We start from the raw sequence: 25,317 nt of genomic DNA on the forward strand, positions 1-25,317 counted from the left end.
CGGTGGATGATCCAAAGAAAAGTGAGGGTTGTGCAGTGGAGGACGATTAGGAAGATGATGAGGAAAACCGTCGTGGTAGTCATTCCGGGTTTCTTCTCCTCTACTGGATTCCCCTGGTCCTTTTATATGCATCGAGGATTCGCTTGGCATTCTGTAAATTGTGGGTAGGTTCCCACGAGTTTTCTGCTGAAGAATATCCCTTCCACTTGACTAAGTACCTCAGATGACCTCGGTACGTCTTGTGATTCAGGATGGCTTCGACTTCGTACTCTTTTTCATTATCAACGACGTCAGGTGGTGGGTTCACGTAATTCGGACCATGTATGTCATTTTCGCGATAAGGAGATAGAAGGGCGGCGTGGAATACGGAATGAACTCGCCAGGTCTTCAGGAGTTTGAGACGATAGTTGGCCGGTCCGATGACTTCGACAATTTCGAATGGCCCCTCACGCTTTGGTGCTATCTTGCGCGAGGCGTAATTGACCTTCAGGTTCCTCGAGTCTAGCCAGACCTTCTGTCCTAGTATAAACTTCGGCGATCCTTGTCTGACTCGGTCCGCCATCTGTTGTCGGGCTAACTCGTGCATGGCTAGTGCTTCTAGTCTTATCTTCTGCAACATGTCAAGCCTGGATTCAACCGATGGAATGTTCGTGGTCGGAAATACGGAAGGGAGTCCACGTGGTTCGTATCCCATCATGATGCGGAATGGGCTCATCTTTCGTGCCGAGTGTTCCCTTGTGTTATGACAAAACTCGAGGTCTGGCAGGCGGTCGGCCCATGTTTCAGGGTTGTTTCCGCAATAGAGTCGAAGATAGATTTCCAGCTCCTGGTTGACTCGCTCTGTTTCTCCGTCCGTCTGAGGGTGATAAGCTGTGCTCATTGATGATCTGATCTGGAGTAGTCGATTTAACTCTTGGAAGACCTTGGATGCGTATTGAGGTCCTCTATCCGAGATGATTCGGTCGGGTAATCCAAATCACGAGTATACTTTGTCATGAAAAATCTTGGCCGTTCCTTCGGCTGTGATCATTTTGAGGCAGGGCGTAAGAATCACCCCCTTCGTAAGGTCATGGTCTACTACGACCATAATCGAATCAAAACCGTTGGAAAAGGGGAGGTCGGTAATAAAATCGGTGGTGCAACAGGAAAATGGTAATGCGTGTGGGTCGGCAGGAATTGGTTCCAAAGGAATACGCGTTGGATGAGTATTCGGTTTCATTTGTTGACAGGCGGCACAGCCTTCAACATAATTGTAAACAAATGTATACATGCCGGGCCACCAGAATTCACGACGTAACAGTTCAAGAGTATTGAACTTTCCAGGGTGACCCATGGCAGGGGAGTCGTGATGTAGTCGAACGAGGTCACGACGAAGAGTTTCGGATGGTGGAACGTAGATCTTTCCCTTGTAGAGGATGACACCATCGCGAACTTCCCAGTCAAAAAGCGATGATTTCATGGGGAATGGCCCTTTGTGCGCAATCGCTTCGAGGGCTTCGTGAACAATGAGGTCTTTTGCTGCGTGATTCCTGATTTCGTCAAATAGTGTCGGGGAAATGGATCGCACAAACAGTGCATTGGGTAAAAGAACGCGATCTTCATTGTCACTTTCACTGTCATCGAGTCCGTTACGACGAGATAGCGCATCAGATTGGATCATCTGAGTGCCGGGGACATGGATGAAATGAAGATCAAATTGTGATAATTTGAGACTCCATCGTGCTTGTCGGCGGTTTAACTTCTGAGCTGTACGGAAGTACGTGAGGTTCTTGTGATCACTGCGAACTTCGACGGGATGGGGAGAGCCTTCAAGATAATGGCGCCATTCAGCGAGGGCTCGAATGATTCCGAGGAGTTCGCAGTCGTAGATTTCGTAGTTCCGTTCAGCTGGATTGAGCGTCTGTGAAATGTAGGCACAAGGATGGAGGTCTCCATTGATGTCGGCTTGGCGTAAAACTGCACCCGTAGCAAACTTGGAAGCGTCGGATTCAACAATAAAGGGTTTTGCCTTGTCAGGCAGTAACAGTACTGGGGCGGTACTGAATCGTTGCTTCAATGTGTCGAAAGCTGTCTGACATTCTGTTGTCCATTCAAAAGGTGGAGATCCAGCGGCAGTGCGCGTAAGATTCGTCAATGGTTTGGCAATATCCGAGAAGTTGGCAATAAACTTCCGATAGAAGTTTCCAAACCCTAGGAAAGAGCGAACACCTTTTACCGTGCTTGGTTCGGGCCATTCTGCAATTCCTTTAAGTTTGATAGGGTCCATGCCAATGTAGTTTTCTCGAATGATCATGCCTAGGAATTCGACTTCTTTAACATCAAAGAAACACTTTTCCGGTTTAAGGAATAAGTCGTTGTCTTCGAGTCGTTGGAGTACGCGTCGGGTTCGAACGTGATGTTCTTCCAAATCATTTGAGAAGATGAGGATATCATCCATGTAAATGACTATCCATCCCTCATCGATCATGTCCTTGAAGAGTGCGTTCATCATCATTTGGAAAGTCGCCGGGGAGTTGCAGAGTCCAAAGAACATGACCATAGGTTTGAAAAGTCCGCGATTTGTCTTAAATGCGCCCTTCCATTGGTCACCATCTTTGATTCTGACATTGTTATATCCGGAGCGTAAATCCATTTTCGTAAAGATCGATGCGCCTTTGAATTGATCCATAAGGTCAGAGATGAGCGGAAGAGGATAGGCATTCTTCACCGTCCCTTCATTCAGGTATCGGTAATCCTGACAAGGACGTAGCGCTCCGTCTTTCTTTCCTACGAAGAAAAATTGTGAAGCCATGGGAGATTTCGACGGTCGGATGTATCCTTTTCGCAGATTTTCTTCCAGGAAGTCATCCATCGCTCCTTGTTCTTTGAGCGATAACGGATAGACTTTACAGTCGCGTGGAATAAAATCGGGTTTCAAGTCAATGGCGTGGTCCCAAGGCCTGGTTTCTGGAAAGCGTTCAGCTGCTTTCTTTTCAAAGACGGATTTCAAATCGTGGAGGTAATTGGGGACCAACTCCTCGACGGTTTTGGGTTTGTCTACAGCTGATGCTTCCTTGTGTGCCTGTTGTGCCAATTCTTGTGATTTACCGGATGGTTTGTAAAAGACCATATTCTGTGCGTTACAGAATAATGGGGATCGAGTACTGTGTGTCATTCTTCCAATGGCGGGGCCTCTTCATATGGTGAAAACTGCGGTTTCAGTCTCTTCATTCGTTAAAGGTGACTCCTTCCTGATGGGTTCAAATATCCCAATGACTGGCTCTCCTGCGATATAGGATATAACTAGATCGTCGTCATCGAGCTGATCCATAGGGGGTTCTGATGGTGGGTCATCTGGTTCGGTATCATTCTGCACTGCGGGTAACTCGCCACGCTCAGTGTTATCGGCCATGATTTCTCTGATAGATTCCGAATGTCCAAACGAGGTAGGGGAAGTTTCGGTGGTGATTAACTCTGGGAGTCCATCTTCCTTGAAAATCGAAACTTCTTCATCTGGTGCATCTTCGACGGTGGGTTTCGGTGGCCATTTGGCATCTTTACCAAACCACAAGTCACCGGTTTCCCAGTTGATCATCGGATTGAGGCGTTTAAGCCACGGCATGCCGAGAAGTATGTTTTCTTTGCCAATGCCGGTCAAGAGGAAGCGAGTAAGTGTCTTCCTTCCTCCGATTTTCATCATCTTCCAGGTACAATGAGTAATGGTGCCCATTTGATTTGGTGTGCCATCTGCATTCATGACTCTAATCGGTTTCGGTAATTCCCATCTGATGAAATCGTTTTCTTCCGCAAAATGAATGTTCATGAACGTTTCGGCCGCACCGGAATCGATCAAGGCTTCTGTTGTAACGTCTTCCTTTTCTCCCAACGAAATATTCACAGTGATTGAATTTCCGCTAGTGTTACAAATAACGAGGGGAGATACGGTAAGATGCGACGGTCCATGCATTACTAGTGGCCGTCGTCTCAAAAACCCAATTGGGTTCGTTCTTCATCAGTCATGTCGTTGAAGACGTTTCGCACATAGGCGATCTGTTCCTCTCTGGTCTCTTCCTTCGATGTCTCCTTCTTCTGTGCGAGGTCTTCTCGCATCTTCTTGATCCATGTGATCGTGTCCGTATCCAACCCGGGCTGTATCGTTCTAGCATGGGTGAAACTTCCAGACTGGGGGTGAAATTGTCTGTCGTTGGCAATATGGCCCTTCTTTCCGCATAGGAAACATAATCCTTCTTTCATTCTCTTCTGTCGCTCATCCGGGGATAAGCGCGAGATATTGACACAATCAACATCCATCGCGTTTGGATCCCTTGCAGAAGCCGAGTAGTAGGGACGATGGACAGATCGGCCCTTTCCTCGCGTCGTCGTAGTGGCTCCTCGCTTGAAGATCTGAGCAGATCTCCATTGGTTATCAAACCGCGAGGCATATTCGTACCACTTGTCAAGTGTCTTGGGCATGCTTTCCATCCCATATATCCTTTGTCGGAGTGGGTCGTTAAGTCCCCACTTAAAATACTCGATATTTCCGGCATCTTCTAATTTCGCCTTGGATTCAATCGATCGGAATTCGGCAATGTAGTCGTCCGCAGTCCGAGTTCCTTGCTTGATGTTACGCAGCAAGGTACGAGCGGTTTCTTCAATATTTTCATCACCAAATGCTTTGTTCACACTCGCAATGAAGTCTCTCCAACTCCCATAAGAAAGGAAGTCATCATTGGTGAGTTCCGTTTCTATGAAGCTCTGTGCCCATGATCCTGCTGTTCCTCCTTGCATGTGCGATAGCACGAATGCGATCTTCTGATTGTCCTCCTGGTAGACATGGCTGTTTCCGGCCATGTAATTCTTGCATTGGTTTATAAATTCCCTAAGCTTCGAACGGTCTGAACTGTTGAAGATCTCGGGTTTTCTAAAACCAAGTTCCTTCTGGCTGACATGGTGACGTCCTTCATCCATGGTAGCCATCGGTGGTATGTAATCGGATATGATTGGTGCAAGAATTGGTTGGGGTACGGGATCCTGGACAGGGAGGTTCCAAGGGGCGTCTGGTCTTTCTCCTGGATAAGAGATAGGTATGCCGCTGTCTGCGATGTGTGATAGTACGAGCCCTCCAACGTTATGGGGTAGGCCTGCTTCGTAGTCACCACTTGGGTGATCAATGTGTTGATCTGGTCTGATGAGTAAAGGTCGTCCGTTTAAAACGTGTACGTTCCTCTGTGCGTCCCACTCTGCCTGAGATGGGAGGAGATCGATGTATTGCTTGGGAAGAGCAGTCGGGTTGATAAAGTTCAAATCCAGCGTGGATAAATTCCCCTGTGTGGCCTACGTCTACACGTAGACTGCACACCGTCCTTAACTAAGTGGGTTCGTTCGTCGTCGGCTAACAAGCCCGTAGAGTGTCTTCTGTCTTCAAACTGGTACACCTATTTGCTGATTGCTCGAGTGATTACCTCAGCCTCCTCGGCCTATTGGTCTCTCGGACAGACCCCTCTCCGAAGATGAGTGATCAGTCTATCCCTTCAGCTACCTCGATTACAGAGTAATCTCAAACGGTGCTTTAGCAATCGAATCGGGTGTATCGTTTAGTCTTCAAGGTTCGGTTCGGTCGGTAGTTCGTTGTTAGACTTTAGGAAGTCACAGAGAGTAATAAGATCTCGACCTAATGTTACGCGGCAGCGAAACACGAGCGTCTAGTCGAGTCGTCACGAGACAAGGTCTTAGTCTAAGACACAAGTCCGTTCAAGTGACACTTCTGGCGATGTCCTCGCACTGAAGGTCGATCAGAGTTCGTTCTTATGACTCGTAGTAGCTGTTTGCTACTGACGGTCGATCTCAATCAAAGACAAGTGAAAAGCTGGTTTAATGGTAACCAGGTCGAGATGGGGATCCAGCTCGACAAGGTCGTTTACTTATACAAAAGGTATCCGCAGTACTACGCAGTAATGCGAGATCGTTCATTGGCTAGATAAGGTGAAACGATATCTGGGCAAGGCAACAGCGAGGAAGTAATATGTATGAGAAAGCTGAGTAAGGTCGTGAGAGATAATCAGTACTGATGGGGATAACGAGTCGTGTATCAGAACAAGGTAAAGATGAGGCGTACATGCACGTCTTGCATGCGCGATAAGAAGAAGGTCCGGAGTTGGATCCGGTGTAACCCTATACTAGGGGTTCTGGACATCTGGGTAAAGAATCGGAGGTTGCGCTCCGATGAGTCACGTGTTGGATCACGTGGTCTGGTAACGTAAAAGGAACAAGGAAAAGAAAAAGAAAAGACGTGCCACAAGTGGGGATCGTTGTAACAGTGCTGGTGCGAGCGCTGAAGCCTAAAGCATTGAGAGGAGGTTGGAAAATCATACACACAAGGGTTAGAAGCCTTCGTGCGGGAGGGTGTAGACTTTCCGTCAGCCAGAAGATTGAGAATAAGATGTTCTCGCCGACGCGTCGGCGAGAAAATCCTGGTACTCTTTTGGCGCTTCGCCAAAAACCCTGGGTAGCGCAGCGGCCCGCCCCCGCCGGGGAAAAGCCTTGGTATGACCAATTTTCCGGGACACGCTAGAGACAGTCCACGTGACATGCACGTACCTTCTCAGTCCGCCGCATTGACCCCTTCAAGTTGATCAGTCTGACTTCTTCGTTTCACTCCTGGAGTTCCTCGACAAGAGGCCGATTTGGCATTTAAGCTGGAGGCGAAATCCTCGTCTGTTCCTCGCGCCTCAACTAGCAAGTTGCTGTTGCTTTCCTCGCGACGCGTTACCGCGACATACCCGCACGCCCGCATGACACTTGATCTTCGTTGGAAACAATGCTGAACATCGTTTTATTGGTCACAGCCATCTGCATTGTGATTGTACTCATAGTCTACCTCTTCTTTTGGAATCGTGTCGTCGGATATATCTTTGGCCTAATAGCGCGACTCTTCTTCTGGAGTCAGGGAGAGTCGAGTGCGTGGGTGGATATTGGTGAGTCGTGCCGGTTAACGCAGTGTTACGATACTCGTCTTACATGTCACAAGGCGCAATACATTTCTCCATCCTTAGCGGGAGGATATTGTTCAAGGATGTACGCTACCACACCAGCAACCAAACAATCAAGATTGTCAAAGGTCAGCTTAGTTGGCGGTATTGGATACGCAGGCCAGCGGAAGAAAAGGATATCAGTCATACCCAAGTAGTCGGTGAAGAGAACAAGCGTAAGCTGTCTTATTCCGTCTTGCGCCACGACCAGTTCCCGACATTCTGAGTTTTGATTTAGTGAGAGGACATGTCCCACTGCTGTGTCGCATTCATATGTCGATCCAGGGTTTGGAGTGGTTCATTTACAATAGGACGGCGGCGTATGACAACATTGCATCTCAGATGGAGTCAGAAGTCATACCGTCCACTCCAGCACCCACACCGACCCACTTCAGCACTGAGGGAAGAGGGCCCGTTCGGAAGATATTCAGCAGAAGCTCTGCAGTGCACGAAAGTAAGACATTGTTGCGATCATCGATTGCTTGTAGTGACGATGCCGTTGACAGCCTCGATATTTGGTCCTCCAGTATTCCTAGTGTCCTCCATATATAAGAGGATGCCTGCGTACATCAGACGGGTAGCTACATGGGCGACACACCAGTTGCCCAACTTCGACCTGACAAATCTCCTACCTGTGAGCATTGAGGCGACGAAAGCTGCTATTATTTGCGGTAATGCTTCCACTCCCAATCTTCTGGTGGCGGAATTCAGCAAGGCAGAGGGAACCTTCGGTGTCGTTCAGGTTCTTTTTATTCACACATCATCATGCATCAATGCACTGATTGTTATTGTAGGCGCGATCAAAGTACGACCTGTATAAGCAATTGTTCAACATCAAACTCCAAAATGCGTCTGTCTGTTACGTGGAGAATGTCGACTACCGCAACCATATGACTACAGCCGGACAGCAGGTCCATGAACACATCAAGGGCTCTCGAGACCGCCCACTGAGACAATCTTCATATCTCTCCTACTTGTCCTTCGAGAAGCTGTGGAATGATTTCAAGCTTTGGTCTGTGACATCCATGTCGGGACCGCGCACAAGACTACTCGCCTTCATCGCAGTGTTGGTTCCTCACCTACCTACCACCTGGCCTTGGAGGCACGCACCCAAGAACACAGACGACGAAACTCCCCTGGGTGCGGATTTCTCCACGTTGGAGTATGCTATCGAGCGCAAGGTCCTCGAGGCCCCAGAATTGGAGCTTATGTATTATGCCGATGTGGTTGGAGTTGTGCCGTCTCATACGGAACAACAGCAGAACACCGAGGGACTTGATCCGTTCGACATTGGCAATGGTGACCTTCCGCCGGAGTGGGGTATGGACTTCGTCGTCAGAGGCGGATACTTGCGGTACGGCCCATGGGCTGATCGTCAACGGTAAATCATTCCTCTGGCTACGAATTCTCTCTGATGGTTTTGCGTAAGGTTGTTCCTGCATCACACATTCTTTCCTCAAACATTCCACGACGTAGAACCAACGCAGCGTCTCACGTCCGGCGACAAACGGATGTGGACTGGTCTCAAGATTTTCATTGAGCTTCGAGACGGGGTTACTCTACAAATTCCATTCCGCGAGGCTTCTAAGGTGTGTTTGTGGCAACTAGTTCTACCGCTGTTTCATGCTTGTCTCAGTGACTTACTGTTGAGTTAGGACTGGCAATGGGACGGAAAAGTTGAGGTGCCTAACAGACCACGAAAACGAGAGCCTGCTTCAATCCATGTCAGGGCTGGAGACAGTTCAACAATCAGCTACATCGTCCCGATGGTAGCTGGACCATCAGGCTACGACTCCTTCTCAGAAGTACATTTGGATACTGTAACAGTTACTTCTAGTCTCAATGACATCCGCTTGATAACTGCTGACTCGTGCAGGGTACGTATTTTCGTTTAAGCCTTACTTTCTCGGAAGGCAGATATTAACTATCTTCGTCAGCTGCAATGTCATCTCCCTTCACCTGTAAAGTGGAATGATGAAAGGAAATGGACGTTTACCGTATCGCTTCGCCAGACGTCGTTATTTCTCCTGCGCGATCACGTCAACATGCTCACCGACCTGAGCAAAGACTGGAGTACAGGTCCACCCAGTGGCTACTACCGCTACATTCCCATGTTGTATGCCATCGATATCAAATTGCACAACTACGAGCTCAATTTCTATGTAAATGATCACAATATCATCGACAAGCCTCTCATCAAGGAGGACAACTGTGGGCTTCTCCGTATTTGCTCATACCTTTTCAACAGTAACATACGTCGTACACAGCTTTGCTGACACTACGAGGAACCCACATTCATAGTGGTATCCGAATCCCTTTCTTGAAGTATCGTCCAGATGCTACTACCGTGTCCTTCTGGACAGAGGCTCCGCATGTAGCTGTCTCTTTGACTCTCCCGAGATGGAACATACACAGCTTCTTTCCTACGCCGAAGCGGAATAGCGTGGGGACAATAGGGCTCTTGCGCGTGGATGGTACTTATCAGTACCATGCGGAGGTCCGCGAAGACAATGTCGAGCAACTCAAGCTTGACATTTCGGTGAGTCTCTAATGGGAAGCAGCTGTACCTGAATTTCTAACTCATCTGTACTAAGGGACATGACGTTATCTACAGAGCCTTTGGATGGACCGTGCGGCACTTCATGATCTTGCGAGACAATTACTTCGGGTCCTTCACTCATTTTTCGACGCTTTATGAATATCTGAAGAAGCGAAACGAGGATCATTTTGTTGGAGATCCAACAGACTTGCAGTACAGGGAAGGAACGGTGAGAGATACTTCCCAAACCGCGTTGTTGTAGTTCATTGTGATAGATCCAACTCTCTCACAGTCAAACCCGTTAGAGGTCCAGGTTACTGTCTCTGTGGACCGAGGTTTGATCGTGCTTCCAACTGGATTACCAGGCTACGAGATGTATACTTCAGAACGAGCTTTCACACCGGACCCGGACGACATTGGGTCCTGTGTCGTTCTGAGCGTTCCAATGCTTCAGTTGCAGCTGCGGACCAATGATTATTACATGGGTGAGATAATATATATGTCACGTCGACTCACTCCATAACCTTTCTATCGTTTAGAAATGTCACTCAACGTGGATACCGTATCTGGTCACATTGAAGATTCTTGCATCGAAGAACGTCTCTCTTTCTCATCGAACCCGAGCAACTCGAACGAGGCGTTCGTGATCGATGGTGAACTACATTCTAATGGTCCGATTGTGACATCTTTGACACTGGCTTCAGAGATCGACATCGTTGCGAATAGATTGTTTGGACCGCGGCCCCGTACATCAACTTACGTTTGCGTCTGGGAGATCCATGTGGGCCATATCAGAGGTTTACTATCGGCATACGAAGGTCGCTTGCTCTCCGCTGCTGGCACTTCCTTTGGTTTGAACTTCACGGACGTTCTTAATGCTCCTGCCAAGGAGTTCGCTCTTCCTCTGGACCCTGACGGTCAGTGCAAGGATTTGCTCTTCTTCTGGTTTCGTTGCAGAGACTGACATGTGGTTTAGCCACTTTCTTGAAGATCACAGTAGACACAGTCACCATTGCTTGGCATGCTGGAAGTGCCGTCGCAGAATTGGCTTTTCCAGATGGACTTCGTTTCGACAGCAGCGACCTTGCGGGGAAATTTTACCGGAAAGTGACGAGTTTGCGTTTGCCCTGCGCATCAGTCAAGCTTTTTCTCAGCTCAAAGAAATCTTTGCCCATGTGGTACGAGGCATCAGAGGTACATTTTGACGCCAACCTAGATTTGTATTCCGCCCCTTTGGGCTGGCAAGAAGCGGCTCGTAGTCAGCTCGAATTCATTGCTCGGCAGGACGAACTCAGTGGTCGTGCAAGATTTCTGTACTCTATCGACTTTGAGGACCTGCATGAGAAACTTTTATCAGGTATATTTCTATGCTCGGCCATACCCCTTGGCGTTGACCATGTGTGCAGATCATAATTCTTTCGTTCATGGGTTCTATTTACCTCAACTTCGTTTACCGCTGTCATCGACAAGTGAACCTCGTCGCGGCCGTATGATGGATAGATCCCCCAGGTTGCAAGGTCCTCCTCCGCGGATATTCTCGTCACCTTTGACACAACAGTCAGAATCTGACTATGACGAGGGCATGTCCGAAATGGACCGCGATGCGCGTTTAGCGTAAGCATCGCGAGATTTGTATCTTCTCCAGGATCTCATCGTCTTGTACAGCAATTCTCGCCCTGCTGCAAGAACTATTGCCGAGCTGTATAGTGATGGCCGCGAAAGCTTATCTAGCGCAGAAGAATCTGATGACGAGGACTTGACAGACGCACGGGAATGGGATAGCGACTATTCGGATATCCTGGATGGTGAGTTGCGCCACGTGATTGCAGCAATCACTATTAACACGATGTAGATCTTCCTGTTGAGCCTGGTTGGCCTCCCCTCGCTCCGTGCAGCGTCCTCACCAAGCAATATGCGACACACTGTCTAACTCGGCCCTCCCTGTGGAACGGATCACCTTTCAGGCTCATGCGAGTGCGTCTCCGTTGATTTACAATTGCACTTGCCATTTATTTGACGGCGTGATTAGAACACATCTCCTCGACGATGGCGGATAACGACTGAGAATCCGGCGACCTCGCAAGATGGTAACGATGCAAGAGTCCCGCTCTGGGACGTACCCAGCCATCACTTGAGCGACGAGGTGGATACCACTATTTTCCGTATCGTCTGCAAGAACCCAGCGGACATACGAATTACACCTCTAATCCTTCCTGTCGTCGCCGAACTCTTCAAAGACATGAACAGCCATGTACGCAATTGTGTGTTGATTTATCTGCTCATACCTGAACTATCTTTTAGCAATTGAGTCCTGAACTTCGTTTTGATGCAATCATGGCTAAGCTAGTCCAAACTATTCCATCTGATGCAGGGCGATCAACTATGTTTGACGTGCACGTCGCTTCCCTGCGGTTTGTTTCCGCGCAGGTTATATCGCCTGTTAGTCATTTGTCTGACGCCAGGGATGGCGAACAAAGGGCATTTCAGCCTACTTCACGGGGTATCTCCACCCTTGAACTGCTGTTGGATTCCTGCCATATCAAGGGGGAAACTACAGAGCATCATCCGCATGCCTCTGACGAGAGACATATGGCTGCCTCGCTCCAAGCACTCTCTCTCACCCTCAGAACAGAGCATGACGCTGACCCAGAGAAACCGGTCCCCCAATCGACATGCAAACTGGCCCTCGGTTCTAGCGATGCAGGACTGATCGAACAAGATTTTACATTATCTCTTGGATCTCTGGTCACAGAATTAGGACATGCAGCTCCCGACGCTGCATTTGCCACTGCAGATGTTATAGTAACTTGTGCTCAGGCGGTGAAGGAGTTGCACAAGCATTTGTCTAGCCGCACTCCTGCACTGGACCAGCAAATTATTCACCAAGTTCTCAAGTATTCCCGTCAACGGCCCGTCGTCGACCCTCTCTCGACGATTCAGCCTTCGTTTCTGGTCCAGAAAGGACGACCAGACAAATTACGCAAAAGCATCAGTTTCAAATTTCTGGTCTACTTGCGTAATTGTCTTCGACACCTGGAAGCGCCAGAGCGCCGCGCCATTCTAGCTTTGGAACCCGATCTGCAGTCGGGTATATCCTTGGACGATATCATCTCTACATTGGAGAGTAACCATTTCAGTCTTGGGTTCGATGATGACGCCTCCAACCTTTCTCAGCAGTCCTTACTGCAGGAACTTTTCCCACATTCGAATACTTTTTCGACACATCCCAAGAGTAGCCGCGACGCACTTCCATTTGTCGCAGCTTCAATCCATTTGAAGTTAATCAAATTGTCGATCCTACATCCTGTCGGCAGGATCAGGAGCATTTTCTCCTTATGCCCATTGCTTATTGTTTTTCACATTGGATCTTCGTTGTTGCTGCAATCTTCTACGTCGAACCAAGGAAAGAATCATTCCAACATATTGAATGAACGTGGCAATATTCGGCGTATCAGCGTTTCAGTCTGCCTGGATAGGGTTACATCGACAATTTTTCCTCAGTCAATGCCCTTCATCCAGGTGCTTCTGCGTGCACAACGGCAATATTCTTTTAATCGCCGCCCTCAGCAAGGAGACGAGGATTCTTCCAGCATGGCCGTTCATACAACATCTCATCGCGTCTATATCACAGGCATTGTTGCTATACAGCAGGTGCACATCACAGCAGCGACCGACAACCTTAAAGTGGAGTATACCGCTGGTTGCCTGACGTACGCCTCTACTTCCCTTCTGCATATTCCCTCGAATGGCCGTAACTCTGGGCGTATGTCCACCAATCATTCACTGATGTTTGGAGGGATGGCTCTCCAGGCCTGTTCCGTTGCCGACTCGTCCAGGTCCAGGGAACACGCTGTTCTGGCTTCATTGAAACTTGAAAGGGGTAGAACCAATTGTGTATTGCTTCAGGACTCTCAAACAAATCCAGCAATAAGGGTCATGTTCGGCTTGGAAAAGTTGCGAGTTAATGTTCCCCGCAGCGCCCTACGCCTCTATCGTTTTATTGAAGAGTGGAGAGCAGACTACCTTCCTGGTATCAATGCTACAATACAGGAAATACTCTCCGAGCTCCACGAGGAACCCGCGAGACCGCCCAAAATGTCTCCCCGGAAGTCTGCGACCTCCAAATCGCTTTCAATCCAGATGCAGATATCGCTTTCTTCCTTCCAGATAAATCTCCAGGTGATGCTGGGGACTTGGCTATCTTGGGAAATATCGCAGATTGTTACTTTCTTAGCATCTCCAGGTAACGACAGCCGGAATGGTACAAATGCTTTTGGTTTGCAGATGGGACCGCATAGGTTTGGTATCTCATCCAAGACGCAGACAGTTGTGGACTCGGTGCCTAATGTGCGTCTGAAGCTGGAGCTCCCGATGTTCACATTGAGAGGAACCTATGACAAGACCGGTATTCAAGGTCTGGCTTTGGTAGAGTTGTTTGAATTCAGCATGAAACCGTCCGATTGGGATACCGTGCTTTCCGTCCAGCAGAAGTCAGGTCAGGATTTCAATGACCTTGTCCATCTCATTGAAGAAACTCGCCAGAGACGGACGCTCTCAAAGTCGGCGCCACCGAAGGGTAGTGCCCGGAAAGTCAGCGGTTCCTTCAGAATGAAAGGTTTCCGCATTGGCCTTGAAGACCTTTCCTCTACGCTGTTGCTAGAGTGCGACGATATCAATGGAGGGCTTGAGAATATGACTGACCTAACGTGGCATCTCAAGCTGTCTGATCTGGCGTTGTCTCTGGCTTCTTCCACTGTCCGGGATACTCTAGACAGAGGTCATCGCTCTGCTTTCGTGACTGTTGACTTCCAAGCCAATATGGGACGACAACCGGCTGTCCTTCAGGGACAACTTTTGCAGATTGCGGTAACAAAGGTGCATGCAGTGATGCAACCGACCTCGATCGGTGAATTGGGTGACTTGGTCGATCATTTGCAGGTATGGAGCAGAATTGTTTACCTCAGAGAAAGCTCGTTCAATTGTAGTGTCCAGGCAGAAGTCCTCGTTCGGAAAGAGGAACGTGCAACTGAACTTGCAGATTTCAAAGAGAAGACGAGAAGTATTATGCGGTCGCTGGATGTCAAAATTGGAGATAAACAGCACCCCGAATACTCCTGGTTGGATCACTACACTATCATAATATCAATCCGAAGTATTGGAGTAGCTTTCCCACTGGCATTCAATGGTGACTTACAGATGCCCCGATCTGGGAAGCAAGATGATGGTTCTGTAAGAGCGTTCTTACTATCGATCAAGTCGTTGCAATTCGGAACGCAACGCGGTGAGAGCGGACAGGCCACAATGAGGGGCTTTTCTTTTCAATTTGTCCTTCAGTACGTTCTGCCTGCGTGACACGAGCGATTCGTATAAGCTGATTCCCTATAGCTTCAGGCAGTCATTTGGCGGTGATTTCTCTGGTGACAGTCATCAAACCCACAACAGACTGCTCTATCCAGAGGTGACCGCTCAATTACGTTCGGAACGGTTGGGCGCATCACGACGCATCCGCATCGGAGCAGATGTCAGCGGCTTCGTACTGGATGTTGACTGCACCATTCCCGATTACATCTTTTCGTTGATAGATGTTTATCACCAGGGAAAGGATCGAATGGGGCGGTTCACAAGTCACATACCTCGTTCTCCCATTTATACAGACTTGTCACCCCGGATTCAGAAAGCTACGGCGGGAATGCAGCAAAATGCTCTTCCGACGTCCAATATTTTCTTATCGCTGACATTTGCTAGCGGCAAGATCCTCATGCATAGCCCAGATTCGGACGTCGAATTTTTGCGAAGTTGGCCTACGCCTGCAAATTTTGGACCTACGATCTCTCAAATGATCGATCCTGGAGTAGAGGTGTTCAATTTACCGGTGGTATCAGTTTGGGGTGAATATCGCGCAAAGCCAGCGTCCCAGAAGTTGAGCGGCGATGCTATCGGTGTTGCAGGACCGTCTACTCTGATGTTCAAGGCCACCGTCCATTCTAGCCAAAATATTCTCAGACCCACTTTGTTGCCATTTGTGACGGAGCTCGTTGATCATGTCGAGGACCGCTTCCGGTATAGCAGTCAAAGAAATACTCAATCGTCTCCCTTCCGTACGCACGTCGCACTCCCTTCCGTGTCTACAGAACAAACGTCGGAACATGTCCTCGATCCCGTCTCTGGTATGAAGATCAGCCTCAGCCTTCGCATAGATCAATCCAAGCTCGAGCTGACCTGCCAACCTGACGTCAATGTCATTGCTGGCGTCAATTGGAAGAGCGGAGGGTTTATCGTCAATATTTCACCAGGTACTAGAAGGGTTGTCTTCACCGGAAGTGTTGGCGGGCTGACTGTTAGCCTCAAACATGGGTTCCTGAGCGACGATTGTGTGAGGTTAGATGCGCGTAATCTCGCATTCAACATGACTTTTGCCAAGATGGGAGGATCTACTGTCGACAAGACGACGAGTTCCATATCCGTGGTGCTTGATACGGAATTTTCAGGAAATGTTCGTTTATCCCGGCTACAAGATGTCTTGTGCTTCAAAGCTGTATGGTTGGATCGTATCCCCGTTTTAACCGGGCAAATCATTAACACCCCTGAAAGGTCACCGGGATCTCCACGTAATCCCTCTAACGGAATATCGACCTCGAAGCCGGAGTTGACGACGGCTGTACTCCTGCGTCTTCGTCAGATACGACTGGACGCAGATCTCGGGCAGTCCATCAGTCTTATCAAACTGAGTGTCAACAACATGCTCATCCGTAGCAGACTCAGCGAAGCCCGCTCTGAAATGTCTTTGTCTCTAGCAGAACTCTCCATATTGGCATCTGGTAACATCTCTGGAGAAGCTACTGTGCCCAACTTCCTGTTCCAGACAGTTCGTAGGAAGGACAGTTCTGCTGGCAAGACGGGTAGAATGCTGGATTTGACTATGACCAGTGGAGGTCTGTCCATGATACTCGAGTCTGAGTATCAGAAACTCATCCAGTATCGGTAAGTATGGTTGGTGTACTTTAAATCACTACTAATGACACCACTCACAGTGCGGAACCTGTCAAAGTCACAATATACGACGACTGGTCAAAACTCTCAGCAGAAGTTCCCGAACATGAGCGTCGCGTTGACGTCGCGTTCACTGTTTCAGGCACAGAAGTCATGGTTATCATGAATGTCGGCACCATCCCAAGATTGCTCTCTTATGCCAACAAGTTGACAGCGAACCTAGACGCACAGCGAGAGGGTGCAAGCCGAGAATCGAAGGCCTTCAGGGTTGCTAGCTCGCCTAAACCGGACAATCCCTTGTCAGCTGTGGCAAACGCCATGCTGAGGTCTACCCGCAGCCGACTGAAAGAGGCTGATACTACCTTACCATGCATCATACGTCAGCGTATGAGTCTTGACCTGGACTTGCTGCAACTGGTTGTTTTTCCGCGAGCAATGCGCGATCCGGATCTGGCTCAGTTCATTGGCCGGAATGTGCATGCTCGCCTTGACCGATTGGTTGAAAACAATGCCTTACCTTCCAGACGCGATCTCAAGCTTTCGTTCGCGTCAATTACTACGTCAAAGATCACGCAACTTAATCATGCCCTTGTTGCCAAAGAGAAAGTTGTCGAGACCAAGCGGTGGTTGTCGATGCTTGTCAAGGATGCTCCTGAGGCAATAATCTTTGGTTTGCCTTCCATGGACATACGTATGCTCAGTCATGAGAGCATTCAGAATCAGAGGAGGGTGCTCGGATATGACTTCAGCAGCAAATTTACCATTAAGAAAGGCACCAAGGATTCCGAGGACATATACATCACGCTGAACATGTCCCTGTATTCTTGGCTCACGTTACTACGGAAAACCTTCGCTCGGGAAATGGAACAGGTGCAAGCAGCTGCGGACATACGAGCTGGCCCAAGCGCGCTGGTGCAGCAGGCAGCGATGAACCGCAGGAAAGCCCTGGACCCCCTTCTTATCCCTGCAGACAGACGGTCAGATATTCTATCGATGACTCCCGAACCTGTAGAGACTGTGAAACCGCGTTCTCCGCGAGGCCCTATCTCGCTGCCCCACTCGTATTCAACGCCGTCATTACCTGCGGCTCTTCGCTCGTCAGACGGAGGCCTCGGCTCTCCTGATCTCGTGGCTTCTCCGTTGAAGTTGCCGATCAGTCCCCCGTCGCTATCCAGGCCGACATATCCCGGGATGTCGACAACCTTCTCAGATACCCTGACGGCTCTGCCGCTGCCCAAAACTACTACAACTCCTGGCATAATTTACGAACCGCACCACCGTGTTATTGAGCGCCTTACGATGCGACAGTTGGGTGAGGCTACACCTGACGTCATGCATCCATTCTTCATGAAGAAAGCCGGATTCAGCTTGGAAGATTCTTTACCACAATACGTGCACGAATACGCTACCATTCCTACGGAGAGCATCATGCACGTATTGTTAAAGTTATACAGTAAACAGTTAAGTGTAGACGATCTCACAAATACCCAAGTGTAGCATATGTTTTCATGTTATAATCTCGGCGTGGAAAGGTGGGTTGGGATCGGACGGACATGGTTGGTAGGAACACATTGACATTACTCTATCGCATCAGGAAAGTGATGGGTAAAATTGACGTTAGCCATTACTTGGTTGAACCCGAGCCACCGACATTGAAGACGCTGAGCAATGCGAAGCAACCATACAGAAGACCCACAGGGTATGCTACAAGGAATCGTTGATCTGACATGCGAAGCACGGCCACGAATATCGCCGAGGCCGCATAGGTACACCAAAGTATCGATAGTGTGGAAAGAAGGTAGCCCAAAGTGCCACTAAAGAGACAGGGTTAGTAACAACATAAACAATATGAAGAATAAAAACCTACTCAAGCGTTACCATTACACTTACTGCGCCTACACCAACCATTGGCAGTAGGCAGTACCCCAGGACGGAAACAACGCGGAATGCGTCGATGGGGATCTCAGACATTAGGTTCAGTAGTACATAGATCGAGGCAGAGCCCAGCAGCCCAACCCCATAGATGTATCCGAATTGGGGTTTGCCAGACTAGAGACAGCGACAGAATACCTTCAGTAACCGACATCGCACGCCGTAGTGACATGAGGAAACGTTGACTCACGAACAGTAAGAATGTCCCGAAGCAAATGATAAAGAGGAGGGGCCCCGCCAAGTCGGCATCGTCCATGATTCGCTCGTCGACACGTCTGAGAGGATTGAGCACAGCCAGTGACTTCGCGCGAATGTGTGAGAAGTTAATTCCAAGCTCTATGAGATGTATTCAATCAGCTCCTGCATGTAGACACAAAGAATCAAAGTCACCTTCAAGCAATGGTGGTTCGCCCTCGAAACCACCCGTGCCAAACGCTGTCCACCACCCTCCTGCGGATTGGATGTTTCCTCCATAACCAGGAGGAACTCCTTGCTGAGATATTGGACCCTGTGCACCTACGTTCCCTTCAAGGCTTGACCGCGAGCCGGGGTAGAAGGAGCTGCCAACGGGACTTGGCGCATAGAATTGGAGCGGTACACCCTGCGACGTGCCTTGGTTTGGCTGCGTGTAGTACTGTCCCTGGGAAGAAGAGGCACCGTAAACGTTGTTGGTGTCCTGCCACATATTGTATAGAGTCCAGCAGAAACTTATGCTAAATGGACGGCAAACTTGATGGAGGACGTGGTGGATGCGTGGAACTCTGACCACGAGAGCGTTTCTCAAAAAGGAAAATCCTCTTTCTCCTGACGCCATGGTATGTCCAGGTTCGCTAGTTGAATTCTAAAGAAGTGCTCACGACCCCTTCTCGTTTCTAGCCCCAGGTAGGCTGTATTACACACAAAAGCATGGCTTTTCCGTTCATCTGACGTTCTTCAGAATGAGTATATCGAGGAGCACATCAAGCGGCATGGGCGGCGGCTTGATTACTACGAGCGAAAGTCCGTGCTTTGCACGCCACCACAGTTGTGTCGGACTTACGACTTCTTCCATTTGTTTCCAGACGCAAACGCGAAGCACGAGCTGTCCATCGATCATCTGCGACTGCCCAAAAGGCCTTTGGTCTGAAGGCTAAGCTCCTGCATGCAAGGCGGCATGCGGAGAAGGTTCAATTGAAAAAGACGTTGAAGGCTCACGACGAGCGGAACGTTAAGCAGAAAGACAATTCTTCCGTACCAGATGGGGCTTTGCCAACATATTTGCTCGACCGTGAAGGACAGAAGGATGCTAAAGCGCTGTCGACCGCGATCAAGGAGAAGCGGAAGGACAAGGCGGCGAAGTATGCTGTCCCATTACCGAAAGTCAGGGGTATCGCAGAGGACGAGATGTTCAAAGTTATGCGGACTGGGAAGAGCAAGAAGAAGTCGTGGAAGCGCATGGTCACGAAGGCAACCTTCGTCGGTGAGGGCTTCACAAGAAAACCTGTGAAGATGGAGAGATTCGTTCGTCCTATGGCATTGCGGTATAAGAAGGCGAACGTCACACATCGTACGTGGTCATTATATTGCCTACTACGCGTGCTCACTCGCTGCCGTTCGTCTCTCCAGCCGATCTCAAGGCGACCTTCCAATTACAAATTCTAGGGGTTAAGAAGAACCCCCAGTCTCCAATGTATACGCAGCTGGGGGTTTTGACAAAGGGGACGGTTATCGAAGTCAATGTTTCAGAACTCGGCATGGTGACCACAGGTGGCAAAATCGTCTTCGGGAAGTATGCACAAATCACCAACAATCCCGAGAATGATGGTTGCATAAATGCTGTCTTGCGTGAGCTAGAATCCTCCTGTTTCTTTAAATCTATACTGACAACGATCACAGTGGTCTGAGATGTCTGACGTTCCTTCTCCCGTTTGCTTCGGATGTATCTCTACGCACCCCACTAGCATAGTAGTTTTTCCCTTCTTACGTCTGGTAGAGAGACTGGCTGAGATATATGTGGTCATCTCGCACTGGTGAATTGGAATTATGAGCGAGACGAGTACGACGCCGCGGCGGCGTTCCAGCTGCGCTATATCGCCACAAATGGTATTGGGCGGGATCATTTTGTCGGGATTATATAATGCTGTCACCTCGCGAGTAAGTAAGTATCGTGGCCTCCCGACGAGTTCAATTGTCACCATAGATTTGAATCATGTCCGCCTCACCTACCCCTTCTCAGCCAGTACCCTCCGGGGCAGTCAATCGCCATGCCCCAACTCCCATCGAACGTCAGCGCGGGCAGCTGGAGAAGCTGCTCAAAGATCCCAGCAAGCCTGCGTATGTCCCTGCTGCACCCAAGGAGAAGGCCATCAGACCTGCCAGAGAGATGATGAAGAACGTCCAGGGCTCAAGTGCAGGTGCGGGCAGTGGGGAATTCCATGTGTACAAGGCAAGCAGGCGGAGAGAGTACGAGCGATTGAAGTTGATGGACGAGAAGGCACAAAAGGTACGCTTCTGCCACGGCCTCCGATGGCGATCCTCTCTCCGCAATGATGTTTATGATCTGAACGAGGTGACGATATTATAGGAAGCTGAAACTCAGGCGTTTGAAAGTAAGAAACAAGAGTGGGAGCTGCAGGCGGAGGCAAAGACGGCAAAAAATCGTGCCAAGAGGCAGAAGAAGAAGGAGCGGGCGAAGGTGAAAGGTCCGGAGAAGGAAAGTGCAGCTGGTTCCGAAACCAACGCAGGACAGGTGGATGCTCCGTTGAAGAAGAGGAGACTCGTCAGTGGGAAGGAACTGATATTCAAGCGACCTGGAGCAGATAGCGATGAGGACGACGATGATGACATAGGACCAGCACCCCCAGAACAATCATTGGAAGGCGTGGATACAGGCACATTGCGGCAGCGGCCTGTGCCCATCGTTGACGCTCCGCGTATTATAATACATGAGGATGAGTGAGCTTGTTGATGCCGATTAGTTGCGTGAGTCCCAGCAATCTTGTTCCTAGTTCTTAAAGTATCTCACCTGCACTTTAGCAGCTTTGTTTACTGCATGGTTGGGTATTGTTGTATATGTGCGTTCCATCATGGATATATATCTTGTTGCTTATGATCATGATTGCTTCTTGACAGTGATCGTGAGATGCTCTTTTTATCGAGCTCAGGACTCTCCAGATGCCTCTATGGGAAGCGATACATCATCACCCGGATAGCAGGCACTTGAAGAGTGTACAGCATCTATTTGTTTACTCGCAAGCATATACCGCGTGATCTACTTCCATGCGATACTAACCCAAACAGTGAAGCTTAGTGGATAAACATCTAGCGAGTCCCGCGCTCCGCGCGGGCACGATGTTTCCATTGACCCCACACCCTGCCTTCCCAGTAAATACATATGCTAGTTACATGTCTACCATAGGGCTACGCCCTCACGGACAATAAACATATGAGGCCAAAAAAAAACCAAAAAAAATCTAGCGAGCTGTGACCACTGACAACAGGTACTAGGCTGTATGCGATCACGTAAATCCTGTCGATTAAACAAACTTATTTCCGTTGCGACGTCTACCATCCAGTCGGTGAACGCGACGCGTCTTCATCAGGTGATTCTGCAGGTCACATGAGCTACGCGATCGTTTCAGAAAAGTCCGGGACAGGACCGACAGGTTTCTTCGAGGTTGTCTGCCAACATGGCTTCGACGGTTGCCGAAGACTCCGATACTGACATGGAAGTGGAAGAGCTAATTGATCTTGGGAACTCACTCATCAATGCAATCCTAGAACGCTCCTCTCTCAGTAAAATCAAGAGAATCATTGATGCTGGTGCTCCGCTCTGGTTTCAAGACGATGAAGGAATGTCTGCTCTACACGCTGCAGCGTACGTGGAGAATGAAGATTTGGTCAGGTTTCTGATTGGTGAAGGAGCGTTATGGAACGCAGGTGAGTTCTGTCCAGTCCGTTTTTGTCACGACAGTTTCTGAGTGGAGACTATAAACTCCCAGTGGATAACCTTCACAATACCGCAGGAGATATTGCATTATCCTTGAACAACGGTCCATGCTACACTATCATCAGGGACGCCGGTATCCGTTCAGGTCTGCTAACTGACCCCTGCGCATTCGTGCTGTGTCACTGAATAGCATGTACCTTGCTTGTTAGAACTGCTCTTGTCGTTGTTGTCATCACGCTCTCCATCTACAGATTCGTCGCTGTCTCATGTCTTGAAGGCTACCGACGCAACCCCAGCTGGATCCACCGATGCCTTCCTGTCATCTCGCCTACAGTTCACGAAGGACACACACGGCCAAGACATCTGTCTACTAAAAGTCAACGAGCAAGAAGAAATTGGTGTGATGATGGGTTGGGAGCGAGGAATAAGTGAGTGTCGGAAAATGCCTAGGAAACATGCCTCCCATATGAAATGTGCTAGTGGCAAGTGCAGGAAACGGTGCACAAGCTGTGCTCTGATCATGAAAATCTGCCACGCGGCCTAAAAGTTCTTAATGTCGGCTTCGGCCTTGGAATTGTATGTCTTCTAACATTCATCAGTGATTTAAATTCTCAGCACTTTTGCAGATCGACTGCCTGTTTCAGGCCCTGCCGGTCCCGCCCTCAATCCATGTCATCATCGAACCCCATCCAGATGTCTTGCAGCACATGAGAGAATTGGGCTGGTATAACAAGCCGGGCGTGACAATCTTGGAAGGTAAATGGCAAGATTTCATGGAGAGTGACGAAGTTTTGACCGTGGGCGGATTCGACGTTATCTACACGGATACTTTCTCGGAAGACTACAAGGGTATAGAGGCACCCATTTCTGGCTGGTCGATTCAACCTCACCTTTTGCAGAGCTTCATCGCTTCTTTGGGCATGTACCTGATCTACTAGCGGGTCCAGAGTCACGTTTTGGATTCTTCAACGGACTCGGTGCTACGAGTGAGCTCCTCGACTATCCAGTTCCAGTCCTCTTAGTTTGACCTTGCTACTGTAGATGCCCTATTTTACGACGTTTACACGCATGTTTCCGATCTTCATCTGGCCGATATTGGTATTGACGTCGCGTGCAGCGACGTAGATGTCTTCCAAGGTCATGAGAGTCGTTGGGGGAAAAGCAGGGAGTACTTCGCAATGCGATCGTATCGTCTTCCCGTGGGCAAGATGAGAACTATGTAGTCTACTGTAAAATGCTAATTCTGAAAACTCTGGTGTCGTCCTATCAACGTCCGAGCTCTCTCGGTCTGCACATTAGCTACTTGTAAGTTACGAGCGCCACGTCGGCGTCACAACTACTTTGATGTAACAAGTCAATTGGCACTGCCGCTGGATGGCGCCGTCAAGACAACCGAGACAGTTCCTCCGGCTGCGATATAAGCATCTCCCTCCCCACCATTGTAGTTCTCTTCCTGCCGGCAGGACCGCAACGTTGTCATTCATCTCGTCGACCGGTTCGACCGTTGCTTCACTTTCACTCTAAAAATTACAGCTCGAGCCAGTGAGCATCTCGTCTCGACGACGCTGGAATAACCTCTTCAGAGAAGATGGCATCGTACTACAATACTCCGCCGGTGCAAAGGGGGGCGATTTATCTGGTACGTGGAGCCCTCAGTTTAGTCTCCATATTCCACCCAGGTCTCACAGGACTGTCTGTCGTAGCGTCTGCCTGTAGATGAACCTCCGCCAGAAATGGTTCCGTACGAGCTTAGGCGCTACGTGAGTATATGTGCTCATCCCCCGCATTGTGGAGGCCCATGAATGCCACAGATCTCTACTGAAGCCTGGCAAGCTCGATTGAGGGCTGTCCTGCGTAAAGGCTCTCGCTACTGCAAGCCCGCATTTGATACCATCTGGGCGATCATCACCTTCATGTATGTCATATCTGCAGATCTTGTGCATTTAAAAGAGAATGAGTATTATTACCTCAGCCTTACACTTGCAGCACCCATTGCAATCTACTTCGTCATGCTGGACGTTCTACCACACCCGCAAGAGGTCGTCTTCGATTTCTGGCCGTACGGCTGGACGGACGAGAGCCGCTACTGGAAGGCGCGCCTGATCGCCCTCGGAGTGTTCTTCGGAGTGGTGCTCTTGTCCGTTGTTCCCATGTTGTTGTGGAAGCTCAGTGTAAAGCGAAGTTCTCTGGGTGCTGTCACGTGTGCTCACGTTTTGTTACGCAGGGAAAATCTTCAGTCAACAAAATGCTGCAGAAGTTCGAAGCCGAAGACCGCGCAGTGCGAGATCCCGATACGCAGATTCCGACGTACCGGATTCGGATGCCTGGTATAGGACACAGTGCACTGGTACGCGAATGTCCTTCTACTTTTTGAGCCAAACCCTCACTGCTTTCCTTGTCAGAATCTCAAAATTACTATGCCGCCTGCACCGATGACCAACACCACGTCTTTCCAGCCCGGCTCACAGCCAGCTCCCGTAAGTCCACTAGCAACAATCGATGGCACCGCTCTACAACTTCACTAACGCATGGCGCAGTTCGTCGTGAACCCACCAACTGACCCGTCCGCGGCGGCCTACCCGTACTACACTCAGCCCGGCCAAGCACAGTTGAACGTGCCCCTCGACGGCGTCCCCCTGTACAACAACTTTGATGAGAAAATTCCCGATTATTCCGGCCCGACCATACATTACGTGCCGATCGACACAAAGGGCAGCGCTACGTTTGAAGAGGGTAGGGTGTAAGCAACGTTTTTGCGCCCTTGAGGGGCGCACCATTATCGGATAATCCAGTCCTGTACTATTAGTATATACAACTGCTGTCGATGCTCTTGTCGTTAGTCACGAACAGAGGCTTTGTACACGTTAGCTCTGCACAACAGCTTGAGCGAGGGAGACAGCTTCTATTTTCACGTCATACAT

General features: G+C 49.3%; 7 protein-coding genes across 7 annotated transcripts; 5 read left to right on the forward strand and 2 right to left on the reverse strand.

Moving 5' to 3' along the window:
- Positions 1-100: 100 nt before the first annotated feature.
- Positions 101-4,956, reverse strand: SCP_0307110 (Transposon Tf2-6 polyprotein; the record flags this gene model as incomplete). The annotated part of the gene is made up of 4 exons (XM_027756100.1): positions 101-922; positions 989-3,112; positions 3,191-3,858; positions 3,972-4,956. 4 exons carry the CDS (start codon positions 4,954-4,956, stop codon positions 101-103), a joined length of 4,599 nt encoding a protein of 1,532 aa, XP_027611901.1.
- A 1,840-nt stretch (positions 4,957-6,796) lies between these two features.
- SCP_0307120 (hypothetical protein) lies at positions 6,797-18,033 on the forward strand (the record flags this gene model as incomplete). The annotated part of the gene is made up of 22 exons (XM_027756101.1): positions 6,797-6,953; positions 7,007-7,183; positions 7,246-7,461; positions 7,514-7,749; positions 7,802-8,388; positions 8,437-8,596; positions 8,663-8,884; positions 8,945-9,218; positions 9,275-9,546; positions 9,602-9,775; positions 9,839-10,031; positions 10,086-10,199; positions 10,251-10,463; positions 10,523-10,903; positions 10,953-11,160; positions 11,212-11,351; positions 11,399-11,520; positions 11,576-11,797; positions 11,848-14,484; positions 14,539-14,879; positions 14,932-16,527; positions 16,578-18,033. 22 exons carry the CDS (start codon positions 6,797-6,799, stop codon positions 18,031-18,033), a joined length of 10,098 nt encoding a protein of 3,365 aa, XP_027611902.1.
- A 127-nt stretch (positions 18,034-18,160) lies between these two features.
- Positions 18,161-19,153, reverse strand: SCP_0307130 (Protein transport protein; the record flags this gene model as incomplete). The annotated part of the gene is made up of 4 exons (XM_027756102.1): positions 18,161-18,350; positions 18,404-18,585; positions 18,659-18,804; positions 18,859-19,153. The coding sequence occupies 4 exons, from the start codon at positions 19,151-19,153 to the stop codon at positions 18,161-18,163; spliced, it is 813 nt and encodes a 270-aa protein (XP_027611903.1).
- A 127-nt stretch (positions 19,154-19,280) lies between these two features.
- Positions 19,281-20,351, forward strand: SCP_0307140 (Ribosome biogenesis protein; the record flags this gene model as incomplete). The annotated part of the gene is made up of 6 exons (XM_027756103.1): positions 19,281-19,283; positions 19,345-19,350; positions 19,406-19,467; positions 19,530-20,014; positions 20,074-20,292; positions 20,344-20,351. 6 exons carry the CDS (start codon positions 19,281-19,283, stop codon positions 20,349-20,351), a joined length of 783 nt encoding a protein of 260 aa, XP_027611904.1.
- Positions 20,352-20,830: 479 nt separating this feature from the next.
- SCP_0307150 (hypothetical protein) lies at positions 20,831-21,406 on the forward strand (the record flags this gene model as incomplete). Its single annotated transcript, XM_027756104.1, has 2 exons — positions 20,831-20,950; positions 21,032-21,406. 2 exons carry the CDS (start codon positions 20,831-20,833, stop codon positions 21,404-21,406), a joined length of 495 nt encoding a protein of 164 aa, XP_027611905.1.
- A 553-nt stretch (positions 21,407-21,959) lies between these two features.
- SCP_0307160 (Protein arginine N-methyltransferase 2) lies at positions 21,960-23,619 on the forward strand (the record flags this gene model as incomplete). The annotated part of the gene is made up of 9 exons (XM_027756105.1): positions 21,960-22,049; positions 22,104-22,386; positions 22,449-22,541; positions 22,606-22,824; positions 22,884-22,972; positions 23,023-23,152; positions 23,237-23,245; positions 23,296-23,382; positions 23,438-23,619. 9 exons carry the CDS (start codon positions 21,960-21,962, stop codon positions 23,617-23,619), a joined length of 1,182 nt encoding a protein of 393 aa, XP_027611906.1.
- Positions 23,620-23,984: 365 nt separating this feature from the next.
- SCP_0307170 (predicted protein) lies at positions 23,985-25,140 on the forward strand (the record flags this gene model as incomplete). Its single annotated transcript, XM_027756106.1, has 7 exons — positions 23,985-24,035; positions 24,100-24,156; positions 24,208-24,311; positions 24,369-24,567; positions 24,621-24,743; positions 24,799-24,873; positions 24,934-25,140. 7 exons carry the CDS (start codon positions 23,985-23,987, stop codon positions 25,138-25,140), a joined length of 816 nt encoding a protein of 271 aa, XP_027611907.1.
- Between the last annotated feature and the right edge of the window lie 177 nt (positions 25,141-25,317).

This window comes from Sparassis crispa (assembly GCF_003851025.1).
Source record: "Sparassis crispa DNA, contig_000002F, whole genome shotgun sequence".
Lineage (NCBI taxonomy): Eukaryota > Fungi > Basidiomycota > Agaricomycetes > Polyporales > Sparassidaceae > Sparassis > Sparassis crispa.